Raw genomic sequence first — 16,650 nt, 5'->3', positions numbered from 1 at the left:
TTTTTGGTTAATTTACCAATAGTTTTTATTAAAACTCGATTTAAGTATAATTAAAATAACCATGCGTAGTTTATGAACCCACCCCAATGAGATCTCTCCATTCCACTGAGTTCCATCTTCTATGATTTTTTGGTAAACAAAAGATCTTTTAACAAAAACATTTCAAATTTACTGGAATCTATATATACTGTATAAAATAGGAACAATATAAGCTCATTAAAAACTGAGCTAAAATACATTAATCAGTGATCATCACCATATAATCCAAAATTTTTGCTTCTCTTCATGTCTTCATCATATTGGCTGGTCTCCAACTGTTTCTGAACGAAGGCTAATTATCAAGATTCAAGTAATTTTCGGCAACAATCTTGAACGCTTCATAAGTGCAGCACGACAACTTGATGTGCATATCCTGGCTCTCCTATAGAAATTTGGGTATTTTTTCAAGTGGTTGGTAGTGTACATAATATATTCTTACATATATATATATATATTTAAAATTACCTTATGTACATATATGAAATTTGTTAATAAAATAGTATTTTGAAAATATTATGGATGACAAAGATCATATTTTAAAAGAATATGTATATATATATAAAGAAAGGACCAATAAATTTGGAAAAAAATGTTTAAGACCCCAAATAATCCATGATTTATATTCAAAGATACTTCATCCTACTTATTATCATGGTAAAAGTAGAACAAACATTGAATATGCTAAACATTATATATACTTGAAAATTTTCTTAATGGTATGACAAACATTTCTAATAAGAATAGCAAACTATAAATAGTGAAAGTTAAAAATTATTTTCAAATGAGAATAAATTAAACACTTTTTCAAATGCTCATTTATGTTACTCACTAACTTTCTAACCCACCCGTACTACAAGTTAAACAAAATGGAAACAAACAAAATCGAACACATTACAATATTATCACATCCATACCAAGATTACACCGATTACATTACTGCATTTTAACTACTGTGTAAAAGACAATGGCCAGACACATACGATGAGGAATTGTTTTCAAATAAAAAAACAATAGAAAAATGGATGATAATATTAAAAATAATAAAATTTCATAAAACACTTATAATAGAAAATAAAAAAATACATAAAAATATATGAAAAATTGACTAAACAAATATAATCTTTCAACATATATTTATCTTCATATTAACATTGTATTAACAAGAATATCAGCAATAACTCACTTATTGGACTCATGATCCTTTTAAAGACAAAGTATTTAATCAATACGGCCTCAGTGAAACCCTCAACAAAGTGCCACATTTTTTACGTAGACAATGTATGCAAAGATTGTTAATACTTTAAGAGGATGAAACAATTTATTATCTTCATTCAAATAAGATAATCACAAAAACTAACACAAGCATTAACATTTTTCCTTCTCGAACATCAACCTTACTTTATATTTAAATTTAAATTGAATTTACTTTGTTAGGACTATCAGCTTTTTATTCTACTTTTATTAAATCGATCAGTCACAACCACTTATGCTATTCCACATTGACCTAGGCAAATTCAAAACAAAGTAATACACTACGGTCGTTAACCACTATCAAATAGATCAGAAAAATATCATTCACTTTCAATATATATTCATCTTCATATTTTTGAACATATTTTCTTTACTAAGACCATAAAATAAATTGTTAATTCATTTAAGAATAAAACATATGAACCCGGTGCTTAGCGCCAGAAGACCACTAGTAACCAATAAAGAGAAATATCTACAAGATTTTTAATTTTGATAGTAAAGTCAGCGATTTCTCAAAATTCCTATTATGGTTAACAAATTTTATATTGAATCTTAAAAAAAAAACTTTTTATATAGGATATGGACAAAAGATACAGAGTTTTTACTTTTAATTATAATTCCACTTTAGATTACTGGTATGGATTTGAACTAACAAAGTTGAAATGATCACATATTTTCAGCTAGAGTAAAGTGGGTTCAAAATACACATAATAAGCTTAGGCTAAATTGATAAGTTATTTCTTCATTTTAATTTATATGAAAATGTATGTATATATGTTTGTGAGAGAAAAACTCGGAAATGCTAAGAATAGAAATAAATGGGTCATGAATTGTTTCTCTAAATTTGAAGGCTTTCAGTGGTTTGAGGAGATGAACGGTTACTTCTTTGACAAGAAAAGATGAAAAGTCGGAGAGAGAGATGTTTTGATCCCTTAACTCTTTTGGCCATTTGTTAGGTTTGGTTGATTGTTCAGAGCAGTATTCATTCCCAAAATGTTGTAATTAACTCAAAAAAGAAAAAAAAAACCTCTTTTTTCTATGATAAAATGACAATGGAGACAAGAAGTCACATACTTATAAGTTAAATTGAATATTCGTGCTGCTTTTCATTGAATGGTTAGGTTTACAGTTTGTCTTCTCTTGTGTACGTGTACATCTATAGGATTTGTTGTTTAGACAAGAACAAATATGTTTCCTTAGGTTTTCTTCTAGGATATATACATGTCTCTAGAAAAAAAGAAAAAGAAAATGAGCAAGGAACAAGGCTGTGTTCTAAAAGCTTGGGAGGTGACAATGAAAAAGACCCAACAAGCCAAGAAGCGAGCAAACAACATTTTTGGGACAGTATCTGTAGCTCCACAAACAGATGATGAAACTTCAACAACGAATGAGAATGATGATGAGAGCAGCACAGGTGAAATGTACCATGCAGAGAAAGTACTTCCTAATGGAGACTATTACACAGGTCAATGGTATGATAGTTTCCCCCACGGTCACGGTAAGTATCTATGGACAGATGGTTGCACGTACATTGGTGAATGGTACAACGGAAAGACTATGGGGAAAGGGAAGTTTGGTTGGCCTTCTGGTGCAACATATGAAGGAGAGTTCAAAAGCGGGTACATGGATGGGACTGGGACTTACACAGGTCCTAGTGGAGATACTTATAGAGGTCAGTGGGTGATGAACCTAAAACATGGACATGGGATCAAGAGTTTTGCAAATGGAGATGTGTATGATGGTGAATGGAGGAGGGGGTTGCAAGAAGCTCAAGGAAAGTATCGTTGGAGAGATGAGAGTTATTACATTGGTGAATGGAAGAACGGTTCCATTTGTGGCAAAGGTACTTTTGTTTGGTCGGATGGTAGTAGATACGATGGGTTTTGGGACGATGGCTTCCCTAGTGGAAACGGAACTTTCAAATGGGATGATGGGAGTTTCTACGTTGGTCATTGGTCTAAAGACCCGGAAGAAATGAACGGTACTTATCATCCACCAGAGAACGAAAGGAACCTTGAGTGGGATCCTAAGGACGTGTTTAACAATCTAAGTGAGTACACGATATGCAGTGGTGAGAGAGTTCCTGTGTTGCCTTCACAAAAGAAGCTCTCTGTTTGGAACTCTTCCAAGCGTGTAGAGAAGCCGAGGAGGATCTCAGTTGATGGGAGGGTGAGTGTTGGTTTAGATAGAGCGTTTGAGAAGATGAATATGTGGGGAAGTGAGAGCGGTGAGGGCGCTGCTGATATTGATTTCAACACAAGAAGAGATTTAGATGCTGAAATAATGAGACTTGAGGCTGAAGGCTTCATTCAAAGCTTGAAACCTAGCCCTGTGCCTATGAGATTGCCAAGGGCAGGGAAGAAGCAAGGTGAGACGATATCGAAAGGTCATCGAAATTATGATCTTATGCTTAATCTACAGCTTGGAATCAGGTAATCTTACTTCACCTCCTCACCAGCAAAACGGGTCTTGAGATTTTTGGGGTTATATACAATTTAATAAGAGTTTTTATTCCATTTTTTAATAAAAATTTAGAAGTCTATGTTTATGCAAAAACAATTCTTAATTTTGGAGGCTATAGACCAATGTTTCATTTGTCTATCCTCAGAATCGGCTCTGGTCACCAGTTATGACCATTGAATCCTTCTTGATATTTAATGGTTTAATTAAGCAGACATGCTGTTGGGAAACAAGCTCCTGTTGTGTCTCTTGATCTTAAGCATTCAGCTTTTGATCCAAAGGAGAAGGTGTGGACAAGGTTTCCACCAGAAGGAACCAAATACACACCTCCTCACCAATCTACTGAGTTCAAATGGAAAGACTATTGTCCATTAGTTTTCAGGTGAGAAAACACAACACTAGACTCTACATATTCTTACACTATGTTTTATGCTAATTCATCTATCTTCAGGAGCTTGAGGAAGCTATTCAAAGTAGATCCAGCTGATTACATGTTATCGTTATGCGGTAATGATGCCCTTAGGGAGCTATCATCACCTGGTAAAAGTGGAATGTTTTTCTACTTAACAAATGATGATCGTTATATGATAAAGACAATGAAGAAGTCTGAAACTAAAGTGAGTTTGCTTCTTCTTGAAGTTACCAGATGAAGAATGGGTGACTGCTACAACTACTAACTGATTTCTTGAATTATGATGATGTAGGTGTTTCTGAGAATGCTTGCAGCTTACTACAACCATGTTCGAGCATTTGAGAACACTTTGGTGATTAAATTCTATGGTCTACACTGTGTGAAATTGACTGGAACAATCCAAAAGAAGGTGCGGTTCGTTATTATGGGAAACCTGTTCTGTTCCGAGTACTCTATCCACAGACGCTTTGATCTAAAAGGATCTTCTCTTGGTCGTACAACTGACAAACCTGAATCTCAAATCAACTCAAACACAATCTTGAAAGATCTTGATCTGAATTTCATTTTCAGACTACAGAAAGCTTGGTTCCAAGAATTCACCAGGTTAGAAGAACATAAGTTTGTATTATGAATAATAATAAATAATATTTATAAAATATATAACTATGTTAATGTTTTTAATTTTTAAATATAAATGTTTAAATCCGCCTAAACATCCACACATGCCGTATACTATTCATATGAATCGGCGTAAAACACTATATAACATGAAGTCGTATGTTTGACCATAGCGCATGGGCGTAGGCATCCGCATAGAACACTGATACTAACCCATTTCTTTACGTTGACCAGTTTCCTTATATGACCATTGTTGTTATTGTTTTCAGGCAAGTGGATAAAGATTGTGAGTTTCTAGAACAGGAAAGGATAATGGACTATAGTCTTTTGGTTGGGATTCATTTCAGAGAAGCATCAGTGGCTGGAGAGCTGATTCCTTCTGGAGCTCGCACGCCTATTGGTGAGTTTGAAGATGAAACAGCCCCTCGTCTCTCCAGAGCAGACGTGGATCAGCTCCTATCTGATCCCACAAGGTACGTAAACACACAATAAAAAGTTGAACACATACTTAGAAAAATAACTTTTTGAGTTCAAGAAATGGGTTAATTGTTGTAGGTGGGCTAGCATAAGACTTGGAGGAAACATGCCGGCTCGAGCAGAGAGGACAATGAGAAGGAGCGACAGTGAGCTCCAGCTAGTTGGGGAACCAACAGGAGAGTATTACGAGGTTGTCATGATCTTTGGAATCATAGACATTCTTCAAGATTACGATATCAGCAAGAAACTTGAACACGCTTACAAGAGCATCCAGTACGATCCTACTTCAATCTCAGCCGTTGATCCGAGGCTGTACTCTAGACGTTTCCGTGATTTCATCTTCAAGGTCTTCACTGAGGACGATTGAAACTTTTCATCTCCTATGTTTCTAGCCTTCTCAAGGTTACTTGTGGGTCAAGAAATAAAGGCTTAGGTATATATATATATATATATATACTCGCTGCCTTGCAGCCACTACATTTTTTTTAATATAATTTATAAGTTATGCTGATTTTATAATAAACTATGTACAACAGTTATATGAATTAATCACCTAAATGAATTTTCACATTCCTCGTACAAGTACAACATCCTTTCACTTAACTCTTCGCAATTCATTTTGTAATGATCATCCATATTTTCTACTTGAAGATGCAAAGTGTAGAAAAGCCTTTCCCCTTGAGACCTTGAAGATGAAACATCCACAAGAACAAAACCATCTTCTTCTAACCCAGTTAACACTTTAGATATCGAGAAGTTATGAATCTTGGATGATGAGATTTGGACCATCACTTCGTTGTCTCCAAGCCTAGTCGCGGAAACAGTGGAGACATAACTTGCAATTGCCTTTGGTTGTGGCTTAACGTAAAGTTCAATGTCTCGTTGACCTGATACTCGAACCAAGAGTTCTTCCTTCTTTTGTAATAACTTCTTCACTTGCTCTTGCAACTCTGGTATGTACTTCAAGCTTCGTGAAACGGTGGCTGAAATGCTTAGCTTTTTCTGCAAGAAAGTAAAGGAAAAAGGGATCTTAGCATTCTTCTTTTAAATGGTTTAGATGCAAATGCAAAACGTAGTTATTCAATCTGTTAAGTTTAATGGAGATCCAACTTAAAATTAATCGATATGTTAAATGTTGTTAACAAGCCCAAATCAAACATGAAGAAAGCCAGATAATTTAAAACTTGATTGAGGCCATTACCGTTTTATGGTTTGTACTGATTATGTGAATAAATTTACGACTCTTTAGCCAAGGTATATATACAACTTTAAGAAATTACCGTTTTATGGTTAGTATATTTGATATTCTTTGTATATATCACTGTAGGTCTTATCTCACTGTAAGATTCCTAACATATTATCTTAGAAATTCCAAAACATAAAACATAATGGACATATTAGAAAAGTTATTTACCGATTGATCTGAGGTTGGAAGACATGAGCGGAGAGATGCAAACAAAGAGTTGATCTTCTTGCGACGGTCACGCTCACTAGCATTGTGATTAAGCTTCTTTTTAACAACCGGGTTGTTGTCTATTCCATTTCCCTCCGACGAAACAGAAACTCCTAAGCTGTTCTGATGATGAGCCAATACTCCATAAGTTTCCACAACCGGAAAATCAAGAAACATGTCGTTGTTGAGGTTTTCTCCGCCGAGGTAGTAGCTCTCGTAACCTGCCGTCGACGGCCACCCAAAGTCGGGGAACAGTGGAGGGACTAATGCACACATTTTTGGTTTAATTAATGATATTTTTAGAATTTCTATCTCTTGAAGCTGTTTCGATTGGAAGATTATTGAGTCCCGTATATGTATACGGGCAAAGGGTTAAAGAAATAAAATATATGTTTTAATTATTAATCAAGGAACTATATAATAGGAGTATGTTTTATTCGTTAAGACAACGACTTCTCATACTATAAAAAGAATTATCTAGGTCTCCATAGATGGCACATGTTGACACGAGCCAGAGCCTATGTTCCACACAGAAGTAGGACCAGTCACGAATAGATAATATTGTAAAAAAACCCAAACACGAGCATTACATGTTTTAAAACTCTACTAAGATTATTATTTGCATACTGAAAGATGACTCAGCTTAGAGAAATTGTTGGTGGCTCGTGGAAATCAGGTGGAAAGATGCTTTCGGCGTCGTCCTCGTCCCAATCGTTTTCGATGTTGTAAGCCTATACATAAGCATTTTCATGGTGTAAGCCTATTGGTAAGCATTTCGAATTTTTTTATCATAAACAAATCCAGATTTCGTTATTTAATACAACAAAGCCATTATAATATTTATCAGTTACAACTTGATGGCAGATGTATAAACTAGGCATGGGCGTTCGGGTCTTCGGGTCGGGTTCGGACCGGTTCCTTTCGGGTCCGGGTCTTTTGGATCCTAAATATTTAGACTCAATAGGTACTTAGAAATTTCCAAGTCGGGTTCGGGTCGGTTCTTCTCGGGTCCGGGTCGGTTCGAGTCTATAATTAAAAAACCCGTGATTTTTCGGGTCCATATCAGGTCCGGGCCGGGTTCGGGTATTTAGGAACCAAATCGGAACCAAAGATAACCAAATTCTTTTTTTTTATATGGTATTTTTCCTTACTAATTTAATTATCTACAACGAATCTAACCCAAAACAATCAGAACCAAATCCGAACCGAAAATAAATAAGTTATTAATTCGATCTTTTAGCCCCCATCTGAACTATGCGATATCCAAAATGTCCGAACTGAACCGAATTGATACCCGAAATAGCCAAGCCTAAACACAACTATCTATTTAAGCATTACTATCTGAGATACGCTTAATAACATTTTATTAATATGTAACAACTTTGTTGATAAAAAAAATAGAAAAAATCTGTTTACAAGTATATATTTTTATGTTTTCTATAAATTTTAATTATTATTTAGTGATAGTACATTTTAAATTTTAAGAAAATTAATTGGGTTTATTAAATTACTACTAGTTTACAAGTCTTGTCAGCCAAACTAAATATTAGTATTTGTGACCGGTGATATGTTTGGATCGAAATGTAGAAAAAAAAGAAAAAGTTTATTGTTGTAATATGATTTGCATAGTAAACCGAAACAACTCGATTACAATGCTTTGGTCAAGAATGTTAGATGTTCAAGAGAAAGGGACGACATAACTAAAAGAAACAAGAACAAGTTATCCTCTAGTATGAGTTCCCACATTCCTCATACAAGTACAACATCATCTGACTCAACTCAGTGCAATTCAGCTTGTCATTATCAATATTGTCCACTTGGAGATGCAAAGTGTAGAAAACCCTTTCTCCTTGAGACCTTGACAATGAAACATCCACAAGAACAATCCCATCTTCTTCTAACCCACTTAACACATTAGATATCGAAAAGTTATGAATCTTGGACGATGAGATTTGGACCATCATTTCATGGTCTCCAAGCCTAGTCGCAGACACGGTCGAGACATATAATGCGCAACCACCTTTGGTTGCTGCTCAATGGCTCTTTGACCGGATACTCGCAACAAGAGTTCTTCCTTCTTTTGTATCAGCTTCTTCACTTCCTCCTGCAGCTCCAGTATGTGCTTCAAGCTCCTAGAAACCGTTTGGGGAATACTTAACTTCTTCTGCAAGAAAGTAAAGAAAAATAGTTAGTTTTATATTTTTCCTCTAAATAATATAGAGACACATATATCTTATCGAAGTAGCTACTTACCGATTGATCTGAGGCTGGAAGACATGAACAAAGAGATGAGAACAAAGAGTTGATCTTCTTGCGACGGTCACGCTCGCTTGCATTGTGTTTAAGCTTCTTGTTTACGACCGGACTGTTGTCTATTCCAGTTCCTGCCGACGAAATAGAAACCCCTAAGCTGTTCCGTTGATGAACCACTCTATAAGTCTCTGGTACCGGAAAATAAAAAAACGTGCAGTTGTCGAGGTTCTCTCCGGCCAGGTAGTAACTCTCGTACTCACCCGTCGACGGCCACCCAAAGTTAGGAAAAAATGGAGGGACTAATGCACACATTTTGTTTGCTTAATTGGAGACAAGTTTATAGCTTATGTTTTCTATTGAAGCTGGAATATTAGTGTCTCCCGATTATATAGCGGATAAAGGATTTAAGAAATAAATCTCTGTTGTTAAATATAACAAACTATATAATGAAGTTTCAATTTGATTAGATGAGACTATTTATATAAGTATGTGTTATACTTATATTTACTACAAGGAAAAATACGTAGGTCTCTGTAGGGCACAGGTTGGCACGTTCAAGAGTTTATGTTCCACGCATGCACTAGGTCCAGCCACCATTGGAGATATTGTGTAGGAGTTAAAGACGAATACTAAAACTATAATAAGATGATTTTTTACATACTGAAATATGAGTCAGCATTAAGAAATTGTTGGAGGCTTGTGGAAATCAGGTGGAAGATGATTTTCCCTTTCTCCTCCCAGAAATTTGGTTGTGGTAAGCCTGCCTATACAACAGCATCTTGATGATGTAAGCCTATACATAAGCATTTCAATTTTTAATAGCTTTATCTTAATTAAATGCGGTCTCGATATTTAATACAAAGCCATTCTTTATAAATGCTGTGGTCAACTTGATGTCTATCGTAATTAATAGATGTTTCTGGTTTAGTTATTCTTTCAAGAACGGGAAATTGTATAGGTGAAATCAGTGAGGTTCCATAGATTCTTATTGTGACCCCCGCATTAGATAAATTATAAATATAATATACTGGGGGCCCTATAAATACTCCGGAAGCTACAATTGTGATCCTGTAATATTTTTTTTAAAAGCCAAATAAATGAGAATAAAAGTTATAAATTTGTCACACTAAAAAGGCAATTAAAAAAAAAAAGCGGAGATAACATGTTATATACAGAATGAATAGATGTGTTTTGCAACAAAAGAAATTTTCAAAAAATATTTTGAAGGAAAATAAATTAAGGGTCTAACAGGTGACCATTAAAAGAACATTGGGAATGTAGAAGAATAAAATTATAGGAATGAAAAAAAAATTAATCCCCATCAATTTTGGAGAGAAACAAATTTGTTCTATATCCTCTAGAATAAAATGAATGAAAAGGAAAAACTATTCTTTATAAATGGTAAAATAAAAAAGAAATAAAAAGGAATGACAAACATTTTGTGACATCGTCTTTTTCTGTTAAACATGAGAATGTTACTTTTCTGATTCAATTTTTTTCATTTTTTTCTTATAGTTTGGCAATATGCTAATGGATAACCATGACTTCTCTTTATCATGTATTTTAATGTTTTTTTTTTTTGAACACAAAGTTTCTTTCATTCATAATCAATCTTGTTCAGTACAATAGAAAAAGGGAATTAGCCATCCTCTTTGTCCATAAGCATAACATACAACGCATAAATAAGCTAAGTAAGATAAGTCTTCAACCGAAGATGACAGCGAATTCGAGACGGTGCTTGAATGCGTCGGGAGAGCCTTCACGACAAAGTCGAACAGCTGGAGAATAGTCACATAATGTGACGTTGAGGTCCAGACCTCATCTACGAGAACTACCAAAGTAATCTCGATTGCATCTTCAAGTCCCGTGGAGACCGCTATGCAAGATGGCAAACCGATGAGGAAACTGAAGCATACACTCGGCACCAAGACCGAGGAAATACCTATTTCCATAGGAAAAAGGTAAGGTGGTAACAGTGTCTCCTCGGCAGAGGAGAATGGTCAAGAGAGAACCGAGGTTAACACGCCAGAAATCTCTGATAAAGAAACCCCATCACCAAAAACCGTATTCTAATGTTCTCTAACCTTTTTTTGAAAAGTAATGTTCCCTAACCTGGCCAATGTGTACTTTTATATTACTTTTATATATATAAACTCCAAGATCAATGGATAACCATGCCTTCTCTTTTATCATGTACTCTTATGTTTCCTAACGTACCCTTCAAATGTCAGGACCATCTCCTAATAGTATTATCACCGGCACCGGATAGAGCCAAGCATCAATATATAAACAATTTAAAATACATAAACAAAGAGTAGAAGACGACAAAAAGTTGGGCACCCAAAGACTCAAGTTTAGACAAAAATAAAAGTTTTCAGCTATGGCATGAATTTCATAGTAATCAATATTCAATAGCAAGTAAATGTAATAATGACTGATCATTGACATCAACAAGAAAAATAAACGAAACAACTCGACTACATGAATGTTAGATGTTGAGAAACGGATGACATAACTAAAAAACATGAACAAATTATCATCTAAACGAGTTTCCACATTCCTCATACAAGTATAACATTCTCTGGCTTAGCTCTTCGCACGTCAGTTTGTAATTATGTTTATTTCCCATTTGAAGATGCAAAGTGTAGAAGAGCCTTTCTCCTTGAGACCTTGAAGATGAAACATCCACAAGAACAAACCCATCTTCTTCTAACCCACTCAACACATTAGATATCGAAAAGTTATGATTCCTGGACGATGAGATTTGGACCATCAATTCGTTGTCTCCAAGCTTAGTCGCAGAAATGGTCGAGACGTAACGTGCAACGGCCTTTGGCTGCGGCTCAACGTAATGTTCAATGGCTTTTTGACCTGATACTCGCACCAAGAGTTCATCCTTCTTTTGTATTAGCTTCTTCACTTGCTCTTGCAGCTCTGGAATGTACTTCAAGCTCCGAGAAACCGTCTGAGGAATACTTAGCTTCTTTTGCAAGAAAGAAATTAAAGAAAAAGGAGTTAATTCAATATTCTTCCTCTAAATGGTATTAGATGTATGGACAAGCGTATTATAAATATCACATAAAAATAATGTAATGAGCAGACTAATTATTTAATTATTGCTATTTGGTTTTGAGGTGAAACTGATTAATAGATGATATAGCGGAGTAGCTACTTACCGTTTGATCAGAAGCTGGAAGACATGAACGGAGAGATGAGAACAAAGAGTTGATCTTCTTGCGACGGACACGCTCACTAGCATTGTGATTAAGCTTCTTGGTTACAACCCCATTCCCCTCGGACTGAACAGAGACCCCCAACATTTCCTGAATCTCCTGATGATGTTCCACTCCATGTCTCTGATGCCGGAAAATCAAGAAACGTAAAGTCGTCGAGGTTCTCTACGGCCAGGTAGTAATTCTCGTACTCTCCTGTCGACGGCCACCCAAAGTTTGGGAACACTGGAGGGACTAATGCACACATTTTTGTTTGATTAATGACAAGTTCTAATTAAGATTATGTTTTCTCTTGAAGCTGGGACTTCCCTGAACTATAGGTGGAGATATAATTGTAGAATATATTTATATCCGGATAATAGGATAAAATAAACAAATAAATCTCTATTGTTAAATAAAATTTAAGAAACCATATAATAAGTGTTTCCGAAGTGTTATACGACTTACCGATACTATAAAGAGAAATATTTGGATCTCAGGACGTTAGTGGGCACACGCCAGAGTCTACGTACCACGCGAGAGCTATGTCCAGTCACAATTAATAATAATATTGCAGGCATTAAGAGTACACTCATTTGCACTAAAGAATTAGAGTTCACATACTGAAAGATGACACAGCCTCAAGAAAGTGTTGGAGGCTCGTGGAAATCAGGTGGAAGAAGGTTCAGCCAAACAATTCTAATGTTGTAAGCCTATACATAAGCAAGTTGTTGGGCCTATCAAAACCCTTTAATAGGCTTGATTTAAACACGATGGGCCTATAAAAGAATACTATATTCAGTTACTTTTAAAACCCTTTCTGTATGTATTCACATCCAGCGTTGTACATTTGTGTTAGCATCTTTATTCTCTGCGATGGTGAGGCCGTATGGGATAATGGGAACAAAGTAAACAAGAGAAAGGAGAGACAAGAGAGGTACGGTAAGAAGAAGAGGAGCAACTATGTTTGAGCAGAAACAAAGAGCAGATGAAACTCAGGAAAGTGTGAAACATAAAAGTCATACTTGCAGAAGTATTTAGTTACTGAAACTGTACATGGTACAATGGATGCATCGATCTACTCTACAAGCATGTCTATTTTTTTTAATACAAGCAACAAACAAGAGACATTTAACTTTCAAAACATGACTCTGTACAGTACATACAACAAACGGAATCACTCACTTGCGATTAAGTGTTAAACTAGATGGGCTTCCAACCTAAAACCAATTGGTGATAAGTGGAGTGACCCATCTTTCTTATATATTACTAAAGATCCCTCCCAACTACCGATGTGGGACCTTTGTCCCTAATACGCCCCCTCGAGATGATGGCTCTTTGAGCGTCAATCTCGGAATGCTCGGGCAAGTATCGATAGACTAACTTTGAGCCAGATCGATGGATCGGGTTAGACTTCGTGGATCCGGCTCTGATACCATGTTAAACTAGATGGGCTTCCAACCTAAAACCAATTGGTTTTAGGTTGGAAGCCCATCTAGTTTAACATGGTATCAGAGCCCGATCCACGAAGTCTAACCCGATCCATCGATCTGGCTCAAAGTTAGTCTATCGATACTTGCCCGAGCATTCCGAGATTGACGCTCAAAGAGCCATCATCTCGAGGGGGAGTATTAGACACAAAGTGTCCCACATCGGTAGTTGGAAGGGATCCTAAGTAATATATAAGATAGATGGACCACTCCACTTATCACCAATTGGTTTTACGTTGGAAGCCCATCTAGCTTAACATCAAGAACCCATACGGCAGGCGTGAAAACGGACCCAAACCATATCTTACCATCATCTCTCTCATAAGCCTCACTCACATACTGCATTGTCTTCCCTTCTTTGTCCTCAAGTATCTCAACTATCTCCCCCGTCTCCCCGGAGATTTTCACGGCCACCCCATGCGGCTTAAACCCGTTCACTAACCCAATCAATAACTCTAACTTCACCGTCTTTTCAACTAACTTCCCTAACCACTGATTATTCACAACCAATCGTCCTAGTAAGTTTTTCTTACAGTGTATACCAATCCAAAAATCACCAATGGGTGTCAGACGGATGTTGTCAGGATAACCAGGAACCTTGGCAAAGATATCACGAGTCCCAGCTTTAGGACCTTAAATCCAATATCGATGGACAAGGCCAGTGGCAGACTGACATGAGATTAAGAAAGGATCTATCTTTGTTTAGAGCCAAACCGTTGTTACAACGGAGATTGTCCATGACAACCTTGGCCTCTTTCGTCTTCTTTTTGTATCTGATCACTCTTCCTGGCCGCTCACCGTTGGCAATCACGTAAAATATATCTCTGACCAGCAAAAATCACAGTTAGATTTAAATTTTAGATTGTTCAAACGCTATTTTGTTTTGCGTTAGAATTTAGGTATACATTAAACTTTGTTAAAATGCAACCGGAAACAGCCTACAACTTCTATCCATTTATTTGTTATTTATAGATTGAAAATGAAAAAATAAAACTACGAAAGTTTGTGTTTCTTGGAGAAAAAAAACAGATTAAAACGTTAAGTAAAGCTTAAACATTAGGTAACACAATAAGTTAGGTAAAACATTTCGAAAATTGGTTGATCCTAAGTGCATATATATAAGTTTGGTAAAGCCTAAAACATACCTGAAATGATACTTGTCACTACTGTCATTGAAGTAGAAGACATCTTCCTCTTCGTCAATATCCATCTGGTTCGCAAACATTACTTTGCGACCTTCAGCCTGGTCCACTACCAACTCAGCCAAGCCTCCTTCTGGCCCAACCTTCATGACCCCGATGTAACCATCACAGATGTACAAGTCTCCTGTTTTCTTCTCGAAACTAAGTCCTAGTGGCCTTCCACATGTAGGTACTACTTCATGCCGTGAACAGTTCCCTCTACGTACAACATGGATAATACATCATTGTTATTATTAAAAAAACTTCCATAGTGTAAACTGTAAACATATATATATATATATATAATGTTTTCCCGCACATGCGATTTCTTACTAATACTTATCAATTTATGTTTAACTAATTCAAAAATTAACATAATAAAGTATTATTAATGTTTTCAAAAAGTTGTCAAAAATCAAATCATTATATATAACAAGTTTTTCACTAAAATATATATGCTTATTATCGTGTTAATTTTTTTAAATCACTCACATATTAGAAATATTTTAGAAATATCTTTATACAAACATTTTTGCTTGATTAATATTTAATTATAATTTTTTTTATATTTAAATTTTAAATTTTTTATAATAGAAAATTGTATTTCTAGATAACAACACAATATATAAGAATTATTTTTTAAATATGTATTTTTAGTTTTGAAATTTTTATTAAATTAATGTGTAATCAATTATCTAATATACCATAGAAATATAATATTATTAATATAAAATTCATTTTAATTATATATAAAAATTCATTAAAAGTATAATATTTCAGAATCGAAAATCACTTCGCAGATAAAAGTATAAATATATAAAAAAATTCTTTCTAATTTTATTGGGTAGAAAGAAAAAATATGAAAAGGCTCCAGAACAGTACAGTAAAATCCTCATTGTCCTCTAAAGAAAACAAAATAAATAATTAAACAAATTGTTTTGTTTGCTTAAATTATTTGATCACTATGCATGTGTTGGTGCGCTCTAATAAACGTTGTACGTAAAAACCTGTGAGGAGATGTGTATGCGAGCTCAGCCCAACCGAGACCATCTCCACGCCACTTGAGAATACGGCCGTCCACAACAGCAGCATAAGGACCTCCTCCTTGCGGATCCCACTCAATGCTCTCTGGTCCATCGACAGGAAGTGGTATGGTCTTAGCCATCGACAATACATTTTTGGTGCCGTTCAAATTGTCCGGCGCGATTAGGATCTGATAGGAAATTACGGAAAAGACGGCAAAAACAGCCGGAACAACGGCCCAAGTCGGAAGTTTCTCACTAATCGGCATTTTGTTTTTTACCACAGACAAATATGATGGTTGAAGAGACGTGTGTAACACTAGCTGTTATCAGCTTACATGATCAACGTGACAATAGTTATATAAATCAGACGAAAATGGACAAAGGAGTGTAGATATTTCTTTGTTTTGTGGATGCAGAAACGATATACACGTATTGCCATTTCTGTCGAAGTGTCAGCTGTAAAATATGAATACAGTGAATGAAATCCATATGTGGAATCATCTAATGTAACGTTTTTATTTTTAGGAAAAAGTTCCCCTTTTGTTATTATTTAGGGTTGTAGTTTCTGAAACGTGAGTATAAAAAAAGAAAAGTGTCCAAATCTGACATAGCCAAGTATATTTCTCTTGTAACGTCAGGCACAAGTCTCATCCTATGGCAAGAGAAATGAGTTTTGGTCTTATCTGGTTATCTTTTATCTAGAATGAACAAATCAAATTTAAATACATGCAAATTGAAATAATTTTTATTACAAAAAGTTATTTCAATAACTATTCTCA

The 16,650-nt window shown here is 35.4% G+C and overlaps 2 protein-coding genes and 3 pseudogenes across 2 annotated transcripts; 1 reads left to right on the top strand and 4 right to left on the bottom strand.

Annotated features, from left to right (window-relative positions):
* Nucleotides 1-2,295: 2,295 nt before the first annotated feature.
* Nucleotides 2,296-5,624, top strand: LOC106340581 (phosphatidylinositol 4-phosphate 5-kinase 4-like). The gene is made up of 6 exons (XM_013779432.1): nucleotides 2,296-3,722; nucleotides 3,965-4,132; nucleotides 4,202-4,367; nucleotides 4,455-4,765; nucleotides 5,050-5,253; nucleotides 5,336-5,624. Exons 1-6 carry the CDS (start codon nucleotides 2,512-2,514, stop codon nucleotides 5,622-5,624), a joined length of 2,349 nt encoding a protein of 782 aa, XP_013634886.1. The 5' UTR covers nucleotides 2,296-2,511.
* A 145-nt stretch (nucleotides 5,625-5,769) lies between these two features.
* Nucleotides 5,770-7,074, bottom strand: LOC106340664 (transcription factor ORG2-like). The gene is made up of 2 exons (XM_013779507.1): nucleotides 6,672-7,074; nucleotides 5,770-6,259 (listed from the first exon to the last, which is right to left on the bottom strand). Exons 1-2 carry the CDS (start codon nucleotides 6,984-6,986, stop codon nucleotides 5,807-5,809), a joined length of 768 nt encoding a protein of 255 aa, XP_013634961.1. The 5' UTR covers nucleotides 6,987-7,074; the 3' UTR covers nucleotides 5,770-5,806.
* Nucleotides 7,075-8,378: 1,304 nt separating this feature from the next.
* LOC106341013 lies at nucleotides 8,379-9,385 on the bottom strand (annotated as a pseudogene).
* Nucleotides 9,386-11,491: 2,106 nt separating this feature from the next.
* Nucleotides 11,492-12,488, bottom strand: LOC106340925 (annotated as a pseudogene).
* A 1,408-nt stretch (nucleotides 12,489-13,896) lies between these two features.
* Nucleotides 13,897-16,137, bottom strand: LOC106338577 (annotated as a pseudogene).
* Nucleotides 16,138-16,650: the final 513 nt, after the last annotated feature.

Source organism: Brassica oleracea, chromosome C4 (genome assembly GCF_000695525.1).
Source record: "Brassica oleracea var. oleracea cultivar TO1000 chromosome C4, BOL, whole genome shotgun sequence".
NCBI lineage: Eukaryota > Viridiplantae > Streptophyta > Magnoliopsida > Brassicales > Brassicaceae > Brassica > Brassica oleracea.
Note: the sequence above shows the minus strand (reverse complement) of the source record. Positions and strands in the feature narration are given on the sequence as shown.

What these genes read in the sequence shown, in the direction of transcription:
- LOC106340581 (XM_013779432.1), top strand. Translation starts at nt 2,512, where the DNA reads ATGTCTCTAGAAAAAAAGAAAAAGAAAATGAGCAAGGAACAAGGCTGT. An exon ending in AATCTACAGCTTGGAATCAG is followed by an intron (nt 3,723 to 3,964) that starts GTAATCTTACTT and finishes TTAATTAAGCAG; the next exon opens with ACATGCTGTTGGGAAACAAG. An exon ending in TGAAGAAGTCTGAAACTAAA is followed by an intron (nt 4,368 to 4,454) that starts GTGAGTTTGCTT and finishes ATGATGATGTAG; the next exon opens with GTGTTTCTGAGAATGCTTGC.
- LOC106340664 (XM_013779507.1), bottom strand. Translation starts at nt 6,986, where the DNA reads ATGTGTGCATTAGTCCCTCCACTGTTCCCCGACTTTGGGTGGCCGTCG. An exon ending in TTCCAACCTCAGATCAATCG is followed by an intron (nt 6,260 to 6,671) that starts GTAAATAACTTT and finishes ACTTTCTTGCAG; the next exon opens with AAAAAGCTAAGCATTTCAGC.